Raw genomic sequence first — 25,130 nt, forward strand, 5'->3', positions numbered from 1 at the left:
TGGGCAATGGAGTGAAGAAAATTTCTGCTCTGAGACATCCTACTGGAATCATTGCTTTTGAGGGTACAAGCCAAGAAGATGAGTTAAACCCATTCTTAAAGGAAATGCTTTCATTGAAGGAAGGCTGCGTGTGACCCACACACAGAGGATGACAATCCAGCATATTTGTGTTTAGTCCCATAGTCCCTAAATCACATCTGAATCCCTAAGTCACATATGAATTACTCCCAAGGACAACTGACAGCACTACACTAAAATACCATCCACAACAGAGGTGCCTATACTGGCTCTGATACGATGACCAGTAGGAGATCATAAAAGTATATAAAAAACATTGATTATTTAATTCTGCAGTAGCACATTCTTGCAGTAGCACTTTCCTACTACTACTGTTTCCTAGTTGTTAATTGCTAGCTACAAGTGATCCACATTAATGAATATGTGTTATATCCTATCTCATTCCATTCTTCACTTCTACTAGACTCTTACCAGTAAAGTTTTTGTGTGACTCTGATTCATGGCTCAAGATTTGGTTGGATTTTTTTTCATGTGTCTTATCAACACTCCGCTCATTATTGCTGTTTGACAGGATATTGCTGGAGGTCTTCTGTGGAGTTTCAAGTTTCTTGGGAGTAACTGTATCTGTCTGGAAGCTTTCATTAACTGGGAAGTCTGATCTGTTACTGTCACAAGGGCTGGATGCAGATGTGTCTTCTTGTAAACCATCTATTGTTTTAATTTTTAAAGCTGATGAATAGGTTCCCAAAGGCTTTGCAGCAGGAATTTGCTTATCCCCAAGTGAATCTGATTGAACGGCATAATTTTCACTATTCTTTTTTTTGTCATATTTTAAGATTTCATGCTCTCCTTTTTCTTTACCATGGTGTAGCTGTGGGCTTTGCAGAGGTTTTCCTTTACCTGAGCTAGATGAAAACCTCACTTGTTTCAGTTTTTCCAGTGAATTTTGTGCAGAGTTTTCTACTTCTTCTGTAAGAGAATTCTTCTCACCCTCCCCTTCAAAAATAGTTGCAGTAGCAAAACCATTCTTTTTCTGAACATCTAAGGTCTGACTGACCCGAACTTCTGAGTCAGTGGAACTTGAGCTTGAGCTGCGCTTCAGAATGCCCCTGGGTGGGGCACCAATGCCATTTACCCCCTCACTCTGCTTGGCTGGTTTGGGAACAAGGTCTTCTCTTTGAGATACAGAATCTGCTGCTTTGTGAATTAGTTTCCTAGCTTTTGGGACAGGACGCTTAACTATTTCCTTCTGTGGTTCATCAGTAAGTTCTACAGAAGCCTTCTCAGGTTTATCTGCTTCATCTTTTTGTAAGTTTGATTTAGGTGGGCTGTCTTCTGAGAGTGACCAAATTTCTGTAAGACATAGAAGAGCTCATGAGTTTATGTGACATTTGTCAGTATAAACAGAAAAATATGACAGTGCAGATCTGAAATGCAGTGATTATACTGGTTTATTAAAAAAAACTGCAGCAAAAACACAGTCAGTAATTTTACATAGGTGTTGATTTCATTTTTGTGTAATAGAAACTTTTAGCAAATTAAAAGCTTGTAGTTATTTCTTATTTTACAAACACTAACTATTTGATTATGCCAAATAGAGCACACCAAGTTTTTTATCAGCATTATTCCTGCAAGGGACAAAGTTTGCAGGGAAGGGCAGCTTTTGAATACACATACACCTCTTCAGTGTCAGAATGTAAACAGCAACCTACAAAAATGGAAACTGGCTATTTCCACAGTCATGTGGAACAAGGCAAATGCAGAAATAATCTCCTGGCAGGGAGATGAAAGGTTTTGTATTCCTACTATGCAAATCTTTCCTTTTCCTGTTAGCATGCTTTACAACAGAGATAGGAGAGTAATAGCCATATAGACTCTAAATTACAACTTCAAATGTCTGTATTGTGATATATAATCACTCATCAACTTGCCTGCAGAAAATACTGCTGGAAAGGGAGGATAATAAACAGGACTAAGGAAACAAAGGAGAAAAGTACGGACCAAAGAGAGCTAGGTTGCTTCTGTCAAGCCAATTAGCAGCAATGATTGAAAGGTCATAAAGACAGTTATGCCAAATTCAAGGAAATTTCACTGTCCTCTTGTCAATTCAGGACAAGCAGCCCTCCCAGATGGAGTGCTTAGTACTGACTAAAACTATGAGTAAAAGAAAGGAAGCAAAATCCATTTACTCATGTCTACAGCCATTTCCTGAGTATATTCATATGCTTTAGATGAGGTTTGAAATAAGCTAGTTGAAAACTCTCTATACTTAAAGACAAAAAAGGTTTTGATCTCTTACAGAAAGAAGAAATGGAAGTAAAAATAATTTCCATATAAACCTACAGGAAATTCACAGTCATCTGCAAAGCAAGTTCATTTACCCTTCTTTGATAGCTGAGGTACAATGACTGGTCTGTCTTCTGATTCCACATTGTTCAAATTATCATCTGATACAGCGGAATTAAAGGGATTTCTCCTTTGCTAAAAAAGGAACAAACATTACTATTGCAGTCAAATTCTTACATCACAAAATAGAACACAAGTGCAGTGATTTTTCTCTTCCCCACAAACCCATCAGTAAGGAGTCTGAAGGCATACCTCTTAAATTGGATACATGACAAAAAAACCTAAACAATATGAACAGGAAATGATCAGAAGTGCCAGTGACACCCTCATCTTGTTCTTCTGAACTCACCAACAACAGAGATAAGTCACCACTTAAAGACACTTAAAAATTCCAAGTTTTTGCAAGATAAATAATTTTATCTCTAACTCTGTGATATTAGAATAGAGCAGGCTAATTGCTTTCAGTAGTTGAACAGATTGGAAATAATGTTAAGAAAAAGCAGCCACCAATTAGAGGTGTAGCAGCACTTTAGTGCGGAACCTTTAGTGGCTTTCATTACCTCCCTCTAAAACAAAAAAAAAACAACCCTCATTTTTTTACAAATTATTATCTTTCCTCCTCAAAGCTTTACTTATGTTTTCCACTGAAGCAAATAACTTCTACCATATTCAGTATCAGTCATACCCTTAGTGATGAGACTGCTGCCTTCACAGGTATTTCCTCTGGCTTGTTTAACACAGGGGTTACTTCTTTAAAACTGTAAAGGAAAATTATGTAACAACTTCAGCAAACAGGACATTACTTTAAACCTTTTTGAAAAAGCAATACAAAGATTCACTTATACATACACAAACATAAACATAAACTTGGCACTGGAGTTTTTCTATTTAGCCTGTTTTCATTCCTATAGGAAAGGGGATACTCTTGCTGCTTTGTTTCCTTGCAAAAAATGTATTTACTTGTTAAAGAATTCAATACAAGTTCTACTTGGTGTGACAGAAACCATATTTTTGATACATTTTAAATGTCTGAATAAGCTTTATAAAAATAAACATAAATATAAACCTATATTTTATATTTACAGTAAATACTGTATAAATACAGTAAATATCACTACTCTCCAATATCAGCGTTGCCATCTTCATCCTTGTCCTACATTTGTACTTCTAGGACTGAAACCAAACTGCAGGAAAGTGTCAAAATCTGACTGAAAAATAGAGTTTTGCAAAATGTCAAAGTCAGAAAAAATAGAGGAATCCTACCACCACTATAGTAAAGATGTGACATCTCACAGATAGCAACACATCCCCTCAGAGGTACAGTTTATAAGCTATTCTTTCAATTGAGATGTATACATGTTTTTGATTGATTGCATAAGTGAAGTAAGTTATTGCTTGTGATAATAAGCATAGCTCAGATATGGAGAAATTAAAATAGCTAGAAGAGACAGCTCCTGTATTATCTCTAGAAATATTTAATCTACTTGCAGAATGATGCAAGTTTTTTTTCCCAATCAGATTTTTACTATTTTAGTTTACCTAAGCATCTCAGATATGAAATTTTGAAGATGGAAGTTTTTGAAGATGGAAGTTAGACATGGATTTCAATAGTCTTCATGGAACAACCATATTGAGTACCCTGATTTTATATGGAAAAAAATGACATTAACCAAGATACACACTTATGATTTTGGGGTGAGGGAACAATATGAAGCAGAAAAGATTTATACTTCCAGATAGGAAATATATATCAGGCTAGGAAGGACAGCAATTCCTAGGGTTTTTCCGATACAGATGTACAAAGAGATTCCAAAACTGAGTATTTTTTTGCTCAATGATCTTTGTTATGTGTGAAAAGGCTTAAGGGTAGTATGTAGAAGAGCCACAAGGTGTCTCAGGACAGAAACAGCATCCACCTCTCATCAAGTTCCAGATTCATCTCCTTGCATTAACAAATATCTCTCCAGTCTGGTAATTGATACCAGTCTGCCCTCCTGAGTGGAGGACAACTTTCCCATCTTCTGCAAGGTGCACAGTTAAGCTCAAACTTTAGGGGAGAAAAAACCCCCAAAACAATCTGATAAACTACCCTTGTAAGTCTGTTTTCCTCTAGACTGCTAAGTGTGTCTGAGCCGTGTCGCAGGCATCTTTTCATTAAAATCCTTTCCTTAGGGTTTTTTCTTCCTGAGAAGCTGAGAGGCTCCAGGAACAAAATGTAAACAATGGTTATCAGCTGCTGTGGAATGCAACAGGTGGATCCGTGATTGGTCTCGCGTGGATGTTTGGATTTAGTGACCAGTCACGGCAGAGCTGGCTCTCTCTCTCTGTCCGAGCCACAGACCCTTGTTTTCATTCTTTTCCTTTCTACTCTTAGCTTAGCTAGCCTTCTGAGGTGAAACCTTTCCTTCTATTCTTTTTAGTATAGTTATAATGTAATATATATATCATAAAATAATAAATCAAGCCTTCTGAAACATGGAGTCAACATTCTCGTCTCTGCCTTCATCCAAGAACCCCTGTGAACACTGTCACAGAGCGGTGACATCACTTACATTTTGCAGAAGGAAAAATATAATTATGGAGAAGATAAAATGACCATAGTGAGCAGTGTGAACATAAGGCTAGCAAAAATATACTAGGTGCAATCTGAACTATAAACTTCTATATCCCTTCCTTGCTCTTTTGATTCAAGACCACCTTTAAGAAACATACCACCATGCATAGTGATAGAGGATAAAGGAATGAGCTGATTTTATAATGGAATCTATCTCAAGGGTGAAAAATTAACTGTTCTTACATTTTTGTAGGACAGTAACTGTTGCGGCCTCTTATATGCACACACCAGATTACTAACAGATTACTACTGTTCTTTCTACCATTTGCTGATCCCAAGTAAGAAAAATATTCTGGTTCTCAAAGAGCTAAATGTTGCATCTTCTATTTTCTTTTCCAAAATATCCTTTCACATTATTGTTTTTAACCTTAGTTCTAATATATTTTTAAGTATGAAAATAGACATACATATTGAAGAAACTACAGAAAAAGAAGTTTGTGTTCCTACTTTTATAAAGCACTTGTGGTTTTTTTTTTTTGAGAGTCCCACAATCATATGCTCCTGCATTTTGTGTCTTCTCTGCAACATCTACTACTGAACAGGACAATCATAATTTTTCCTTTTCAGGTTTGGTCCCAAATACTTCAACCCCTCACCCATTTTAAGCAAGAAAAATTCTGTTAAGCACCCTGGGCTGCAAGAAACTGATAAGACATTCTTCAGTGAAGTTTTTTACAGGTGGAGAGGTAACTTTGTGTTCAATTAAACATAATCTCATAATCTTTAATGCAATGTTTCTTTGGACTTACCATAGAATAATTAAAGATTAACAACTTGGCATTACATACTGAAAACCCTGGTCTAAAAAAAGCAAAGCAGAGAAAAAACAACAGCCAGGATCCTATAACTATGTTTTACAACAATAGGTCTGAAAATGAGTTTACCCACAACCCACTTAGATAAGAAAACTGAACAAACTGTTACCAGATATGCTGCATTCACAAGGCTAATCTAAAAGTGTGTAAATCCAAACTGACAGATTAAAAAAGGCTTTAAAAATTCTACCCTTCAACTTGGAAAAATGATGTGTCAAGAACCACAAGGGAGGTCCAAGTCCCATACAGACTGAAGCAACAAGGCAAAGGCAGGAGCAAAGCTAGAGAAAGGTGTTACAGATTTGCAGGCGTTGTCAATATGTGGATTCATACACAACCTGTGAATCTTAATTCACAGAAAGGCAACCCTCCTTTTTTGAGATTCAGCATATAGACAGATGGCATAACTGGACAGATGTTATATTGACAGTGTGACTCACCTCTGAAAACTCATTCTGTTAAGGTTACACCTTTAAAGACACTTCACACACCTGGCCTGTAAAGGCTCTGGTATGCAAGAAAATTATCACAATGATATAAAACTCAAAAAATAAATAATTCATAGCTTTATTGTGGAATTTTGATATTTGGGATGTGGGAATAAATGTCACTGCTAATTTTAAGGATACTGTTGTTCTACATAATATAGTAGCACCCTGATTTAACAGCAGTTGAACTGGCTCCAGGGTTGGATTTTATCCTTATCAGTTTACAAACAGATCTAGCAGAACTAAACTTCCTTTACACTCAGCAAGAACTATTTCGCTTTAAGAACAGGATCCAGAACAAAAGTACGCTAAGCAACTTGTTATCATATTGCTTCTGGACCGAATCCTCAGGTTAGCAGCTGTGTAAGTTTATGCAAAGCCTGTAAGTCAGTGCTGGCCTGAGCCACACTCTTAGAAAAAGAGGGGAAAAAAACAAACAGAAAAACCCCAGAAACCCCACAACACTCACAAACTTATTCTTAAAGCAGCACTTTAAAATGCTTTAAAAGTCCAAGTGCTTGAACCGCAGGTAGCATTTGGAAACCGTAAGCCATGAGCTGCCTTTAATGCAATCCCAAATTCTGCAATAATTCTGTTTCATCCTCTTAGCTGTGTTAAGACTATTCCATTGTGAGAGGACCAGCCCATTAATTCCTTGTGGATCCACTATCCTAGCAACCAAATTTAAATGTTTGTAGATTTTCCCTTCCCACCCCAGCTACTGGGGTTATTGCTTTTGCACCATTGTGTTTCCTTCTGCCCTTAGAGACAGGCCCACAGTTATGCCAGGCCAGTCTCCTTCAAATTCCAGTATCAAGAGAACAGAAAGGAAGAGTATTTTGAAAGCATATGGTGCCTCCTGCAATTTCTCACATAAAATATTGTGTAGACTAACCTCAGTTATGGTGAATTAAGCCCGCACTAAAATCATAAGCAACGAATTTCACAGTCCTGCCACATTTGCTTGCCATAGGTTTTGACATTTTAGAAACAAATGACCTGAGGCATCCAATCAAGTTATTTATGCAAAGTCAGTGTAAGTAAGCATCCAGACCACATATATAAATCACTTCCATTTCCAATTGCCTCATACATCACTGGACTGTGTGGGGCTGCTTTAGAGAGAAGATCTTGAGCTACTGAGGAAAGTACAAGTACACATGAACAAGGCATGGAGGCTGATCAACTTCTGGTACAATTTGGAGCAAAAGGCAAGGAGAGTCCTGGAAAATAATTATCAAGCTTTGCATGGCTGTGATCTGAAATAAGTCATCAAATCACTTCAAGTTGAAGACCACTATCAAGTTGGTCAAGTTTTTAACAAAAAAAAAGTCTACATATTCTTAAACCTTGCTATGTTATGTATTTTTGAAGAGGCTGCCCTGGCATATTACGAAATCTATTATACCTTATCAATCACACACAGTTTCTGGAGAGTTCTAATTATAAGAATAGGATTATAAGACTATACTTCTTTAAAAATATCATTATCTGTTCCTGATGCGCAAGATGATATGTAAAATATTCTAAAAGATATATTCAACAGCAACCTGCCTTCTGCTGTTCTTAAAGAAATAACTTCATAGCAATCTCCTGAATGTAAAAGGCACCTGTAAAAAAACCTACATTTAATAACAACTAACTCTGTCAGTACATCAGTTAACTTCAGCTGAGAAGGAAAACAGAGCTCTGTCTTGTGATAAGAAACCTTTATCATCCTTTTTGGACAACTTCATTTTGGCAAGTCTATAACAAAGCAGTTGATTTGACCTCTTTCAGCACAATTTCAGATGTGGTCAAAACAAACACCTCTGAGTTCACTGATAGTGATAAAATATAAGAAAGACACAAGCCAGAATTATTAAGACTCACACCAATCTTTGCTGTCATTCACCATGAATGTGTGTGCCCAGACTGCAGACCACGAAAGTGAAAGGTTCAATTGCTACTAGGTATTGTATAAATGCATAGTAGGAGAAGCCTTACTGCAAAGAAAAAGCAGTGATGCACAGAGAAGGACTTAGACAAGAAAGTGACAGGTTACAGAGCTCATCAATGGCACAACCAGAAGTAAAGCAGTTCCCCTAAGAAGTAACTCTGGCTCTTACCTCACTGTGTTCACTATAAGCACAAACAGTGGCTATCTGGGTTACACCCTGGTTCTTGTTTCCTCAGTGTGTTGAGGGAATCTGGCCACTTTACCTGCTCTGACTCCAACTGTTTCAGCACTTTCCTTCTCAAATGTAGGCTTTTTGGAAGTTTTCAACTCAGCCAATGAATTACATGTAGGTATTTTAAAGAGAAGACATGTCTGTTTCAGAAATCAACTCAGGATATTTCAAAACAAAATAAAGCTGTTTGGGATGTTTATGGGCTTGAGATAAAGTGATTTAATATCAAATCCTTTTTAGTTCAAAAACTACTTATCATCCAGCCAACTGTACAACTGTAGTAATTCAGGCATACCAAAGATAACTGTCTTATTTTACTCTGAAAGGAAGCTTCTCCATTCCAGAAAGACATTTACTTTTCTTGGTAGAATCTGACTAACTTTCTGCAGCTATCTAAAGATTCTAGTTCTTTCCATCTGAAATATGTTTGGTCTTCTAAAAAAGTCTCAGAGGTCTTAAACTGTGTGCCAAATAATTTGGAAAATTTTAAACAGCAATTTCTTAGTTTCCAATTCTTCATGTGATATGAAGTGCTCAAAACGTGGGTGTGGCACTTGGGAATGTGGTTTAGTAGTAGCCTTGGCAGTGCTGGGTTAATGGCTGCACTTGATAATTCTGTAGGTTTTTCTAACCTCAATAATGCTGTAATCCAAATTTGAAATTCAGGCTGAATTGATAGAATGGTTTCAGTAAACAACTGAATGAAGACATGCAGAGGTTGTGGTCCCCATATTACTGACTGCAGGGAACTGATCATGGCCAGCCATTCTAACTTGAAAATCCAGGTCTCACTTCAAGGAACCAAAATAAATTGTGACATGAGAACATGTATGCAACCATTCCATGCTTGATTGTCAACTTTTTCTGAGAAAGGCAAGTTGAAGATTGTTAATTGTTCTATATTCAAATGCAGAACAGTACATGACTATGTGTCTGTCACATGCACAGTTTTCTTGTACAATTCTAAGGTAACATTAGGTGACCTTTGAAATAAGAGGTAAGTAAATAATTTTGGGTGGAACTTAGAGCTCCCAAGTTTCACTAGTCCATATATATATATACATTCTAAGCATGATAAACAGACAGTTTACCTCCAGCTAGTTTTCTGTTGTTCTTCTTCTTGATGTTCCTCAAGGCCGTGTAGATCTGGTGGCTCAAAGACTTCTTTATTAACATTGTTCACCCAGCTGATCTTTGCTTTGCTCATTTTGTTCTGAGCCACTTCAGCTAAAACATGATGCAAGAATATTGTTGTTTCCCACATGCTCATACAGGTTTTCTTAAGAAAGACGTACAAGTACTTGCATTTAGGCCTACAGCTATTTCTAAAGCCCACTATACTTGAATTGCTTTCAGAAGCAGATCTGGTGCCTTCTAAAGAACGCCTTTATAATGCTACTAAAAATGTCAAATACTGTTTTGAGTACTTCATTTTACTGCACCAGATACATCTGGTTTAAACCTTAAAGTAATCCTAAAGGGAGGAGTTTTCTACAAGAACCCTGGTAAAGACTAATCCTGCAGTTCTTGCAGTTACACAAATACTGAAAGTTCATCCTCAGACTCCTGAGAAAGGAAAAAACAATTAAACAAGAGGAAACGGAAAATATGTTGAAATCAATTCAATTTTTCCCTTCTTAACCAGTAAACTGGAAGTTGGTCATAACTCACTTAGGCAGGTGGCCAATCCTTTATGAACAGAATTACCACAAGATGTTAAAAAGGTAATGTGAAAAACCTAAACAAACAAAAAGCCTCACCTCACTCAGCAATGCAAATACATTGGCATTTCTTTTTAGGGTGGGACAAAATCCTATTCCGATAATGCCTTTCGGAGCAAAAAGATTCCATTATTTCCTCTAATGCTTTTTCCACTTCACCAACAGTTCAGAAGTGAAGTGTGCAAAAATAAACAAAAAATAAATAAACAAGATTTTAATTCACATTTTTGCTATCTATATCTGCAAGGAAAAATATCTTGCCATCTCATGAGTCATTGAAACCAAGCAATTGTACATAGTTCTGAGTGTGCCAACATGTCACTTTGCTTAAGCAACAAGATTGGGATTAATTAACTTGCCTTTAAGATGGCATGGCTTTTAGTACCTTCCTTTAAGATACAAGTTACTGTGAAATTTAGCTAGAATTTTACAGCTGATTTTCATAAACTTCAAGTACAAAACCAGCCCAAATGACAAACACACCATGCTAACCACCTAGGGTTTTTTTTTTTTCCTGCATTCTTTTCTGTTTCAGGCTTTTCTTTTTAACTTAAAAACCCAAAGCAGTAACCTCAAACTGACATTATTCAAAATTGTCTCTGAAAATATAGAAATTGAGAAGGTGCAATACTACAGGGTTAAAGAGAGAAAAACAAGGTTAACTTGTAGTTACAAAACCCATAGAAAGCAACAAACTGTAGTCCATTCACAGCATGGAAGGAAGTACCTTACTTGCTTCACTAGCAAATAACAAAATCCCTTAACACAACTAAAAAAATGAAATAGTACAAACATCAGTACAATTTGGTAAAAACAATGTAAGTCTTGCACTTCTAAATCAAAAGGACTTAGTAGAACTTGAGGAGGTTAAAAGGGGATGTAGGCCAGTTTTGCTAAGAAAAAAATCGCTTTCTATACAAAGAATGATAAAATAGACCAGGACACTTTAGATTAAAAGTCAGATGCTGAGAGATTTATAATGGGGATCTATAAAATCCTGGATATTATATAATATGTTTTTGTGAATACAGATTGACTGCTCACTCCCTCCCTCCAAGAGGTAAAGTTAATGGTGACCAGGGCACCCACCATGACATGGGGATTATGGGCGCACTTAAAGTTCATGGGGACACAGGATGCCAGTCACAGCTGCCAGAGCTTTCAGCACATGTATTTCAGTTAGTTAAAACCACTATCTCTAGCTTGTGATGCCTGCCATTAAGCCTCAAAGGTCTCAAACCAAGCACTGAAATCATGGAAATTCATGTTAAAGAGCAATTTCCTCAATCTTGGATTCTTTGCCTGTTCCTAAATAACCCACAGGGCCTCAGAAATGGAAATGAGAATGAGTCTAGGAGTGCAGACAGCTTTTAATCCTAACATAAACATAAGCTAGTCCCTTCTGTTAGCAGTCATCACTCCTTAATATATAGCACTGTGGGAGAGGAAAGCTTCTACTGTAAATAATGTGGGAAGTCTCTTTTTTGCATCACTTTCCACTTATAGAGACACCAGTATTCTTGTATTTCACAGACAATATTGTCTGAGGTTAGTAAAGTAAGAGGCAGCCCTTCCAAAACAAAGTACCAAAACAAATTTCCAAGTGCTTACCAATGGTGGCAGGTTTCCTGCGCATGGAAGCTCTGATAATATCTGCTCCATGGATCTTATCCCTGTGCCTCTTCGACTTGGCCTCATAAAACCACTGCCCACTCATATTCTTCAGCTGAACATGGTCCTTGACTTTTTCTGGTAAATGCCTGAGGAAGAGGAAAATGAATAAATGAGATATAAACATACTTCACATACTTACCTATGGGAACAGGAAAAAAAGAGTCAGATTCTTTTGGTTGCTTGTTTTTTGTTTCAGGGAGCAGGGTTGTGTTTTGGTTGTTGATTTTTTTTAACACTGTCTCCACATGCTATTTCCATCTTCTCACCCGTTATGCTCCTTACCTAATTCTGAAGGATGACAATGAGCTGGAAAGGGAAGAGCCTCAGCCTTATTAACTTCAACCTATGCTCTGAGGGTAACTCTTAAAAAAAGCCAAAAAACAAACAGCTTTGCTATGATAAACACTCAAGCACTAGAAAAGTCTCCAGTAACTGCAGATTTTGACTTCCTGCCTTCAAAGGTCCGTTTTCCAAGACTAAAATTGAGATAAATTAGTAGAATAGCATGAATGTCTCTAGCAAAATTAGGAGCATGGCTATTTTGAGGCTCAGAAGATGCCTCTACGGGGGTTTTTTTGGCACTGCTTTTACACACACACAGTCCAAATGTGTACTGGAAGCGTGGTGCCATTTTTTGCATAAATTACACAAAAATCCTTATATGAATACAATGAGTTACAAAGAAAAACATCATCACATGTAAGAAACAACAAAATAAGTTTGTGCTATTTGTTTTATTAATCTATACATATATATATATATCTATTATGCAAACTACAGTCATTTTAAAAACTGGAAGACAAATTCTTAATCATTTGTTTTCAGGCTACAGGGTTTTCCTGCTTTTATGAGGCATGCTTTAACAGAATAAGTAGTTGCTGTGGGCAATTTGAGAGGTTGTTTTTTTTTTCCCTTGTTAGGCATGTAACATATTAGGCATATGGGCTGGGGACTAACCTGCAGACCAGAGAAGTTACCACACAGATTTAGAGAGCACTTAAACAATAAAAAGTCGAGTCATGCTTCATCATCCTTCTCCATTTATGTCCTTTCCTTCAGCAAAATAAGCTAACAACATAGCCCAAGGGAGAAATCAAATCAGGTCCATTCACTGAGACTTGAAGGCTAAGCACAGACCACAATGCCATGGAATGGTGTTGTCTTTCACAGGTCTGATGGATAATCATGAATGGTTTGGGTTGGGATGGACCTTTAAAGATCCCTCTAAAGATCTAGCCTAACCCCAAGGAAGTTCTGAGTATGACATTCCTCATGGGTTTAGGGGACAGATCTTCTGGTACAATCAATTAATTCTGATGACAGCCCTTTAATTCTAGTTTGCAGATTTGATTGTCACATACAGACAGTCATTCACAGCAGAGAAAGGACACTGGGCTGGTCCCAACCTCAAACTAAGATAGACCATTCTCATCTGTCAATCAACTTCTCTTTCATCTTTGTATGGCCAGATATGAAAAGCCTTATTCGAATACATCAGGTATATTACAATTTGAATACTATAAACTTCATTTTGAAAGTACTGTCAAAAATCAGTCCCTACTACTAGGGGTGCCTCAAATCTACTACATGCAGTTTAGGCTGCCAGATGTTGAGGTCCCCCCCTTTTAACTCCAAGATTCAACAGTCCATAGTATTACTGGATCATTTAAAATTTCTCCCTCCCTCCCTCCCTCTGTGCTTCTCCAAGGGCCAAACTAAATACCCTTCCTAAGCAAGTGTTCTAAGTTGAAGCAGGAACACAGCAGTAGCTTCCCTTTATCCTCCAGCAAATATATTACTCAGTTTATAAATGCAGCCAGCAGGAAGAATGGAAACGTAGAACACACAGATTTTTTACACAGGTGGTGGCTGCTTCTCCCTTTCACCTTCTTTCACACGTGTTAATTGTCTTCTCAGAAGTGACGTCCCTTAGGGCAAGGGACTGGCTTTTCAGCTATTTGTACAGACTGCAGGGCAGCAAGTGCTCTGGGACCGTGTGACAACATATGCCAAGGGAGGTTCTCTAGCGGAGGGCACTGAGTCACAGGACAAGTATTCAGTGTCCTCACCCCAGACACTGCTCACCCCTCTCCCTTTGGTATTCAGCCACTGAAACTGTGGGGTGTGGTTGGAAACCTTTACAAGTCAGCTCAGAGCAGAGGAAGCTCAGCTAGGCTGTGGAAGGGGACAGGATCCTAAGGCCTCTCAGCTGTTGCAGCCTGCTTACCTGCCTGCAGGACTCTTAGATCTGTGACCAGTTAACATAACCAGACAGAGACAGAGGCATGGATTTGTCACAGCTCTAGACTCAATAAATGTCACCTGGCCAATGCAGCTCTCATTCTGTCAGGAAGTGAAAGCACTCTGCTCCCACCTCTGCTTGCTGCCTATGAGAGTTAGTGTATCTTAACTCCACCAGCTCAACAGGCCTTAGAGACTTTGGGAATTAATTAATTATACTTGCTAACAAAGTTATAAAAGTGCTCTCAATTTTCACGGCACTTCCTTTACAAATGACCTGCCTGCCTGATAGGGTTTGTATGGTGAGAACTGACAGATGCTGACAGCAGCTGACTTAAACAGACTTTTACTACCTCACATCAAAGTAAGCTTGTCTTACTTGCCTTTTCAAGAGTGGCCCTTAGCCTGTCAGTCACATTGTTTCTGAGGAACTAAGAGCAACATAAGTATTAAAGCTATTTCCAGGCATTCTCCAGCCACAAATAAAGAAATATAATTCCATTATCAGAAAGACAACTTAGTTCTAGGTCTTGACAACAAAAAAGTTTTTAAGCCTCCTGTGCTCACCAATACATCATAGACTTAGAATGCCTGCAACTGTTTTTGGAACAAATGAGAATTTTTAAAATGCTTCTTGAATTCTCAAGATTTGCTAGGAGGAGGTCTTAGCAGTCACATCAAACTGCTTGCACTATGTGGGCTTGATTGACTGCTAGGAATTAGACAGAGATTGTGGTTTACCTTGAAAGCAACTGTGGAGAATCAGACTGCAGCCATCGTTTTCCACAGCTACGTCAGCCTCCCAGCAAACCACAACAGGCCTAGAAGCCAACAACTGATTCCACACCAGCTCCATATTAACAAAGAGGCTAACCAAGTTGCCATTAAATTTTTCTCTCGGTGATCAAAGAACTAGTAGACATCCAGATTAAGAATCAGATTGTGAGCTCAGTTGCCAAGTTGCAATTAGGAGAAAATGCAGCAAGACCTTTATGTATGATGCAAGTATGCATTCTGGAGTCCCTCTGTGCTCTGCTAAAATGCCAGTTAGTTTATGCTGCAGTTTTTCAAGGGGAAACAGCCTAAAGTTATAAAGAAGCTGGTGCCCATTTCTCCTATAGGAACTTTGAACTCAAACAAGTAAAGATACATAGTTAAAAGGAAATTTAAAAAGGATTTTGGACTGGATAAGACTTTGTTCGCATTATTTAATAAGATGTTTCCACTATGCTAAGGCGAAACATGTTTTATGGCAAGATGGAAAACTTGTCATCTCCCCTAGGGCAGTAAGTACATGGAGATTGCACTGTACAGGAATACAAACCAACTGTCCACCACTCTGCAGGCAAACAGAAAACCTATGCATGGATTAATTGCTTTGTTCCTCTTCACCTCTGGAACATCTGATAATGGGCCAGATCATGTAGTACCACTGTAAGGCAGGAAATCTGCTCTGATATAATCAGTCCCTGCTAACCTTCTCATCACCAAATCCAGAATGGTTTATCCTGTGCTTTGTAGGCTGTTGTAATAGGTCATTGCATAAGCAAAAAAGTAACAACTCATCCCTGTTTTTGAAAAAATAGTATCTAGCAATACATACCTGTATCTAAAAGTTTTTATCTACACTTCCTTAGTGTCTCAATTCCCTCCCCTGTACCTGCCTTATTCACAGTCTACATTACAAGTTACCATGGAATTTGCAAGATGTGACTACTGACACCTTAATACCTCATTTGATGACCTTATACCCCAATTGACAGCTTAAACTGAGCTTTCAGACAGGAGAATCTGTGTGGTGCCAGCATATTCTGGGACTCCTCATGATGAATGAAGGAGGATTTAGATCAAGGTCTGTGTTTACCTCAAAGATAGATTCACTATTGTCCCACACACCCTAATCCAAACATTTGGAAAAAGCACCTAAAAGTCCAACATCAAAGTAAAGCCTTTAAAAATCATTATATTACCACACCTTATCAACAAATTAACTTCTGAAACCTCCCTTCTGCAAATGGGGTACCAAAATATCAAATAAGTGGAGAAGTTGAAAGAGAAATTTGATTAATTTTATCTCAATTCTATTTGCTGCAAACATAACAACAAATTACAAACCAGCAAAAAGACAAAGGATTTGGGTTCTGGGTCACATTCTGAACACAGACAAGACAAACTTTTTGTAGTATCACTCATGCAAGAAGAGAAGTAAAATTATATTAGACCAGGGTATTTTAAGAGCCAGACTTGTTGATGAGGTTCTTTTTTCTTCTTTGAGAGTAGGAAACAACTACAAAAAGTTTACAGGACAAAGCAGTAGTTATTTAAACATTGCACCTTGTACGAGCATGCCTCTTTAGTCTGCAAATATCTATATAAGGTATAGGAAGAAAGTCTGTTCTGACATTTGCTAGAGAGCTACACCCAAAATATTTGTAGTAGGCAGTCCCAAACTGCAAGTAAGCTATCTTTTGCATGGTAGCTGCACATGACATTACAAAACCCTAAAAATCAAGAAAACCTATCAGTTACTGTTAACTTGTTTTAAACAGGAGAGTAATACAATTTGAAACTGTTTTAGGGCTATACCAGAAAGAACAAAGCAGACCTGTGAGGTTATGCAACCTTTCCCCATCCTTGCCATCGCAATTCCTCATAAGCAACAGTTCTAATTCTTGTCTTTGGTGTCTCTCTAGACAGCAAGATTTCTGACAGTTAGAAGCAGCTGGATACATGAAAAAGCAAGCCAATTCTATTTGTAGTAATGCATGCTCTTCCATTTTATGCTTCTTCAGAAGTCTGTGTGTGTTGAGTCTACTAGCAATACCCTGATGAATAAATCTCAGGTATCATCTTGCTTTTGGGTCCTTGGAGAACTGACCAGGCTGTAGTCAGCTCAAGTCTTGATGACAAGACAAAGACTTGACATTGTCTCTCAAGTCACAGGGGAGATAGACAGATCCAAGCCTGGAGCATCAGAATGAATGAATGAGTTCCATGTTTAGAAGGTGTGAGAAGTCAATTGATTTTGGAGAGTAAGAAGAGAAAACATGAAGCTCTGCTGCCCACTGAAATATGGTCTCCATCAGAATCTGGAACCAAAACTATGATTCCAACGTTTGTGCTAACAAGTGGCTGTGAAACACGCTGACCACATTAACCCTGCTGTACATTTCTCTCCTTGCAGATGGCCACTCATGGGGCATCAGACAGGCACATTTTCCCCTCGTTTCATTTAAAATATATGCATATTCTGCACGACAGATAGAGGCCTTAATGTGTATGTGCCTTTCTACTATGTCACCTGCACTCAGCACTCAGACTTACTCTCCTATTAGTAGTTACACTGTCAAGTTTGAAGTAAACTTCTTCTTACAAGCAATGAATTATATAGATCATGTAATTAGATACTGCCTAGGCAGACACAAAGTAAGCACAAATGCTTTGTTGAAGCATTTCTTAGCATATAGAAGCTTCTCTTTATTCCATTCAGGAAAACAGTATCAAGACTCTTGAGTCTTGCTACAGGAGGCAGTAGTTTTTGAGGCCTGCCAGTATTAGCAGCTTCTATTATCTTCCAATTGTTTTATTTCCAGAACAGCCTCACAGTCTTTAGTTTCTCTGCTTATTTTAAAGATTTGCACTGAGGTTGCCCAATGGCCTCCCCTCCCTCTTCTGATGCAACCCAAGTAAACCTGACAGGGGAAAACTAAACCAAACTGATCAACCCAACCCTCACAATGAAGGCACAGCTGTCCTGGGACAAATACACCTTTGGTATGGGAGCCTGCCTGGACAGCAGCACAGGACAATCTGAACAAGGGCTGGAAAGGTTGGAAAGGTTGTTAGAAAATATGTAACTGGCAGGTTCAGCTCACACAGTGTCCCCAGCTCTTCACAGGCTTTAAAAGTAGGCATGTAAAGCATAAAACCAGCCCCACCAAATGACACATACAAGCAAATATAAGTAAGCAGAAGAGCCTGTATCATGGCTTGCTTCACCCTATCAGCAAGGACATCTTTCCTGCTGTGCAAAAGAAAAGGTTGCATTTAGGATTTCAGATGAACTACAAATCAAGACTGATCCAATCTGAAGACAAAGGCTTCAGTTTGGCACTTAATAATACAACACAGTGCCAGGTACAAACATGTGATAAGCCTTCCCAAGAAAATTTTTGAACTGTAAGGAAAACTTTGCTTACAGAGGGAGTACTCAATATACAGGTTAAAATTGTTATTAGTATCCACTTTTTCCCTTCAGTACATTCTTTTACCATACAGAATAAGTCCCATCTCCCCTGCTTCACTAGCACTCCCAAACAATCATCATCCTGTCAAACAATTTATCTGCTACTGGTAGACAAAGTAGTAATCAATACTGGGAAGAAATGGTATCAGCTCATTTCTTAGTGTAGTCTAATGCTGTATCTTTTACCAAGACCAGTAGGTAAGGTCTCTCTTCCTTAAGCCCATCTATCTCACCTGATCAAGATGAAAACAGTCCTGTTTTTCTTACTGGCATTTTAAAAGGTGGGCTGGGACCATTCTCCCCACCTTCGTTCTTATGTCAGTTGGCTTTGTTAAAAAGGATAAATAATGACATGAACATTCTCCTAGAGAATAAAATTGATCTACTTCCTGAATAGTCACTGTACTTGGAAAATCATGTGGTGCTAAGCAGTGTCCATGATGGGGAATTCATGCAGAAGACATGAGCTTATCCTTTTCTGCCACAACAGGTGCACTAAGAACCTCCTTGCCTCTGCTAAGCCCACTCTCAAAACAGTTTAATGTAACAAAAAAATATTTTATGACAATTTTAAGTACACATTCTGATGTAGTTATTTGCACATTACCAGTAGTAAGTCTGGTTTCCCCAGTGCCAATATTAACCTCGTCACGGTATCTTAAATATATCCCACCTCATAAAAGACAGTGAACAATATAAGGAAAACTGCCTTGAAAAGTGACTGGAGAGGATATCTGCTAGAACTAGCCAGAGCCAAAATAACATTTACAATAGGCTTTCAACTGCCACACACTCCCAGCAGAATCAGACCCCTGAAGCTTTCTCTCTTTTTGCAATACCACACCAATTAATGTATCAAAGGGGTTTGGCACTCAGCAGTCCCCACCCACCACACAAACAACTCCATATCAGAATTTCCCCTATCATTAACCTCCCTCAGTTTACATAAGGAGCAAACAATCCCAAACACAGCCCACAAGAGCACTGCTAGGAGGTTCTGCTGGGAAGGGCTGATCACCACAGAGGGAACCCTGTCTCAAAGGTGACCACAACAGCTTTCTGCCTTAGACACGCTGGTGCCAGGGGCCAGCTACTCAAACCACAGAAGAGTCACCCAGCCACACTCCACAACTTCACAGACAAATATATTCCTGCCCACGTTACTGTCTCCAGAAAGGGCTCAGAGTTAAGTTAATTCTGAACTATGCATCTGTAAAAGGAGTTAGGGGTTAGATTGAAGCTACTGCCAGGACATTCAGTTATGTACGTAGCCCACTCATTTTGTTCAATGCTGGAGTAGGGTATATCAGAGATTCCTGGACAGGAATGATGACAAAAAAACCCAAAATAATTAAGTTAGTAATATGCTGAAAAAACAGCTTCTAGTCTTGACAAGCTGTCACCTGATTCTTATTTTATGCCTTTGCCCCATCCACAGCAACACTGCTATTGAGCGAACTGCTGCAGCTCCTAGAGCAAGGAAGCAAAGAGAGGCATCTTCTTGCACCAGGATTAAAAAAGCATACAACGTCTTTTGCTTTCCATGCATCACACCCTCTTGTCACCTGAGATTTCTTCATCACCCTTTTGCCAAAGAGATCATCAGTATCCTCTTTCCTTTGAGACAAACCTCAGCAGAGGTGAAGGAGGAAGCAGACACGCTGTTTCCAAAACAGTGCTGTACATAAAACTAATCATGCTGATCCTGACCAACACATAAGGAGCCAAAAGATGGGGAAACACCTATTACAACCTTCAACAAACCAAGATTTAAATCAGACTACCTTAAGGAGGCTGCATGGGCCAGCCTACTTAGATTTTTAGTTTTATTAGATTAGCAATATTAGGAACTGTTAGCAGGGAAGAGACTCCATCAGGTGGTTTGTAAAATTCCACTAGGAAGTGGCTCAAAGAGGATTCTGTCACGTAACCAATTTGACCATGCTCCAAGAACATGGCACAGATTATTAGAACACCCTTCAAACCTCAGAATTCCTCCTGAAGAGGAAAAAACATCACATTGAAAGACTTCCATTATATACACATATAAATAACACATTGTCTAATGTTTGTATGATGACAGTTGATCCCAAGTCTTGGAATCTTCCAGCTGTGCAAGGCTATAGAATCCAAACTGAAGTACTGTATCTCCTTGGCTGGAGATACAATTCAAGTAGTGTTTTAATATATAAGATATGAAAAGCAAGCGCCATGTGCCACAATTAGGCAGAAAAATCCATTTCATATGTAGGCTTCCAGCTTCTCAAGTTATAATATTTAGAAACTAGAAGAGACATTTTATTGTAGCAGCAAACATGCTACTGCAAAACATGATTACAGGCTGCTACAACCTGCAGTCTCTTGCATTTTCCACCACACCCTCTTGAACTAGAATTATAAATGGCAAAAGTAAAGCTACAGGAACAAAAATACTTTCTGACAGTCCTTTCAGACCACTACTGAGAGTGGCTTTTTTGAATTTCTGTTCCAAGAAGGGTTCTTTTCCCTAGATGCCGTTTTCAAACTCGTCTACAATTACTTACCCTGAATGCTTTCAGACCTGGCACTGATGTAACATTCCAAGACTAAATACAGTAGTTTTCTACCTTCAGTAAATAAAATGCCTATTCTGTTACAGAAAAGTCAGTTTACTGCTTTTTGAAGCAGAAGACAAAACTGTGTGGTGAAAATATTTACTTAGGCTGCATTAAGATGGGGGCAGGAACTTGGAACAGTGCCTGTAATGATTTTACCTTCACCAAAGCAAATGCTTTGAGAGGAAAAGTCTTTTTAACAAGGAGAAGCTACTGGTCTACACTTTATTGCTCTTAAAAGAAGCAAGTAGAATAACTCAACAAAATGCTGATTGCATGCTGATCAAAGAACCTCAGGGCTGCACAAGCATACTCAGCGAAAGGAATGCTGCTCCTAGGGCAAGAGGCAGGCTGCCTTTTCTTTTCAGGATATAGGGTATGCCTGCAACAAGGACATTTATTTAAAAAAAAATCTTTCTTAGTAGCAAAGAAGCATCAGAGATGCATCATGGTTAGAATAATTTCAAAATACTTAAATTGGAAATATATTACTTCATGAGGAACATCACAACAAGAAGGAATCTTAAGAGAAGATTACCAAATCAGTGAGAGAAAATCCTGCCTTTACTGAGGCCTGTAAAAATTTGTTTCTGTTATAGCACTTGGAGTTCTTAGCACCTCAGGCTCCATTTTTCATTATTTGTCCACATATTATTTTGTGTACCTTGTAATGGATAATTTCCTTTCCAAAAAAAATAAAACAATGCCTACCAAAATCTTCACTCTTGAGCAAGCAAATATCAGCAACTATTTGCTGATACAGGTATCTATGAAGCAGCTATCTGACTGCTATTTATACCTGTGTAGATAGACAGCTTTCTCAGAGCCATCTGGGAAACACTACTTTCCATGCATGCATTTCTAGTCATAGCAGTTGCCCTAATAGTAGCTTCAGTAAAACCTCCCAGCACATAAAACACTCCAGAATAACAACGCATTGCTCCATCTGTGACACCACAAAGAAATTAAAGAGCAATTTTCTGCTTTATCCGTGGAATGCAAGGACTTTTCATGGCAGTGGGGCATAGTGCTGGTACTTCTTCTGAAGTGCAGCTCCAAATATTTTAGGTACAACTTCAGCATTCAGACATATTTGCTGACTGCAATCATGTTTTGGTTTGTTGGGGGTGCTTGCAGTCCTTTTGAGCCAAGTCCCTCACTTACTATGCATTTGTCCAGTCTGCAGTGGTTTTGACCCTTGCAAACTGAATCCTCTTCTGAGGAAACCAAGGCAGATGTGTATCCAGGCAGATGTGTACAGGGTGCTCTTGGCCCCTATGGGAATTGCAAAGGTCCATAACAATTTTGGCCACTAATTAATCATTTGTGTGGTAGAGGTATTTCATCCAGAGACTATGGTAAATCTAGTCCAGAGAAGAATATATCTCCAAACCACATATACTGAGGCATATGGGGCCCTTAGCAACAAATGTTTTAATCTACTCCTGAGTAACACAGCACAGGAACTGTGTAGGTCTTCCCAGGACAAGCAGAGTGCTGGATACCTTACCTGACTCTCTCTTCTTCAGTTCTTTTAAGCTCTGCATCCCGTTGCAGCACCTTCATTATTGCCTCTTGTTCCTCCTCTGTTAAGAAGCTTAGGTCAATCATCTTGTTTTTTGTGAAGGGCTGGTAAAGAGTCTGGGAGGATCTCGGATTCTGCTGAGGACAGTCTGGTAGCCTGCTTTAAAGTTCTAGAAATCTTTTTCAGCAGGCACTGACAAACCTGGACTGGGTTACAGTCAGCGGTTTAAAGAGTCACAGAGGTTGCTTTCCTGCATGTTTCCCTAGATGAGAGACTTCTGGGAGAGTGTTGCATTCCTGCTTGCCATCACAATAATGTCTTCTCAGTTTGTCCTCTCAGCTCTGCTTCCTGGAGTAACAGTTCATTGACCCAGCATATCCAGTGTTTGAGAACAAAAAAAACATTCCCTAAAAAAGAGACAAGGAAGAACAAGTTGCAATATCAGGGATCAGGGAAGTAGATTATGTATTCATTTTTAATTAAAAGAAACAAGTTTTTCAGTGTGATTAAATGACTTTATGAAGTTCAAATGGTCACTTCAAGTCAAACCTGTTTTACAGGCCTCCTGAACAAGGTGGCCATGAAAATATATTCCTCCCCAATACGACAACTCCCACCCTAAAACATAGAAATGAGTGTCATACAATTGGTACACTTTTATTATACAATATTTTAAACCATTCTTACAGTTAGCAGAACAATTTGAAGCAAAGGGGAGATAACCACCCCCCCAAAATAAGTAAAGAGCACTTAGCACAATGATTTAAAGGAAGGAAAAAAAGGCCAAATCACTGTTCTACAGACCACATGGAATAAATGTGAAATAATTTATACATTTCCATATTGAGTATGTGTAATTACAAGTCATGTGGTAACATGAACCTCACTGCTTTATACAAGCCAAACTGCATTTATAAGTAGTAATTTGAAATACTGTTTTGTCTCTGTTTCATAGGCCCTGGTTTCAGAGGACTATCCACTTAGAGATAATTCCAACTGTCAAAGACAAAAACCTCTTCTTCAAAAAAAACTCTTAAAGGAATAGAGAGAGTGGCATGGGGAGGAGTTAGCCTGACCACAGACACAACTATCTTAGTGTCTCAGGATTCCAGAGACACTGGAATGTCAAAGCCTGAGAAAAAATAAATAGCTCCAATTTAATGCTCAGAAGCATGCCTAGTGCCAAACCTGGTAAGAGAGAGAAGAGAAGCAGATGTTTTCACTGGACATATATCTGTACCAGGCAGCTCCATCACAGCCCTTCAGGGTTGTGGGTGTCTTCCTTTGGCCCATCACTGACACTGTGATGTGGCTGACAGGATGCTGAACTCATATTGATATACCGAGCACTACAATCCAGCAATGAGTCACTGTGTTTGCTCCCCTGGCCACAAGAGTGCAACCAGGCCAGAAAACCAATATACTGACACTGGCAGGACTCAAAGGGAAACTTCATTCTGAAAATAACAGCATTTCTTTTAGATTTGGTAGGGAGCTGTAGCCACGTTACTGATTATCCCCCCCAAAAACTCCAATGCCCAACCACATTCTGCATGTTTTGTTTGGCTGCTATATTTTTCTCTATGATGCTCATTGTGATTTTGTTGCATGAGGTTGATACAACAGCATCTCAAACAACCTGCCACCTGTAACTTCATTTGTATTTATAACTAGGTTTATAACTAGGCAAAAGTGAAAAGTGCTTCCTATAGGACTACCAACAAATAGAACAATCTAAATTTGTTGAGTATCTACATCAGTACTCCTTCAGCTTAGGAACAGGTATGGATATTTCAGCTGTCATGTGGAAACTTTCTACACCATCTGACACAGCAAGCAGCATCCACAGTGCTAATCCAAAGCCCTGGATGCTGGTTGAATGGCAAGTGCCCAGCCAACAGGCACAGAAGCTCATGTTGCAACTACAGAACCTGGACAGCTGTGAACTGGAATAATCAAAGATTTTGCTTTGTTTCTTGCCCAAGATCAGTCCAGTCTGCAAGAAACCTTTTGCAGGGAATAATATCTTAGCATATCTTTGGTCTCTTTTTTTTTTTTTAAGCCTAAGGGAAGATGTGTTATATTGTCTTATTATATGAATTTTAAACTAAAGGAAATAGTTGGACAGCATTTACAAAACCACCTGCAGACTTCACTGACGTCTCTCAGCACTCAAATCAATAAAATAAGTGGAAATAGAGCTTCAGTCCTCCCCAGCTGGACAACAGTTTGCAAGGGCACATCCACGCAGGCTGTGAGAGCTCTCACTGCCACTGAACCTCGCAGATACCATCATACTGTAGAGCAGTTTCTTCAGCTAGGGGTGCACCCCCACTTTGTTTTCAGAGGCGAGATAGCAAGATACCACCCACCCTGGCAGGCTCTTCACCCATGATTCCACAGTTCTTCATAAACAAGAAAACCTCTTTCTGTGTAAAACCTCTTTCTGTGTGTGTGGTGTATGGCCAATCTCTTGAGATTGTCTGATACAAGTAACTGCAGGCTGGCTTTCTGCAAAAGATTATCAGCACTGATTCCAAACACAGATGGTAAAAACTGCTAGCTTATAGAACCTGTTATAAAACTTAAAATTATTTTAAAAATAAGAAGTGAAAAAAGCCCAAAAACCAACGTCTTCCCCCTGTTAAATTCACACTCTAACACCACCCCAGCCTCA

At 38.8% G+C, this 25,130-nt stretch overlaps 1 protein-coding gene across 1 annotated transcript in view; it reads right to left on the reverse strand.

Moving 5' to 3' along the window:
- Positions 1–22,855, reverse strand: part of SYTL2 (synaptotagmin like 2) — a 40,862-nt gene extending 18,007 nt beyond the window's left edge. The window contains exons 1-6 of the mRNA XM_036384567.2: positions 22,439–22,855; positions 11,785–11,933; positions 9,544–9,679; positions 3,050–3,122; positions 2,400–2,499; positions 490–1,371 (exon numbers count right to left, since the gene is read on the reverse strand). Of these exons, the coding sequence (XP_036240460.1) occupies positions 490–1,371; positions 2,400–2,499; positions 3,050–3,122; positions 9,544–9,679; positions 11,785–11,933; positions 22,439–22,539 (1,441 nt within the window). The 5' untranslated portion in view covers positions 22,540–22,855. The remainder of the gene's footprint in view (positions 1–489; positions 1,372–2,399; positions 2,500–3,049; positions 3,123–9,543; positions 9,680–11,784; positions 11,934–22,438) is intronic.
- Positions 22,856–25,130: the final 2,275 nt, after the last annotated feature.

This window comes from Molothrus ater, chromosome 2 (assembly GCF_012460135.2).
Source record: "Molothrus ater isolate BHLD 08-10-18 breed brown headed cowbird chromosome 2, BPBGC_Mater_1.1, whole genome shotgun sequence".
NCBI classification, from domain to species: domain Eukaryota; kingdom Metazoa; phylum Chordata; class Aves; order Passeriformes; family Icteridae; genus Molothrus; species Molothrus ater.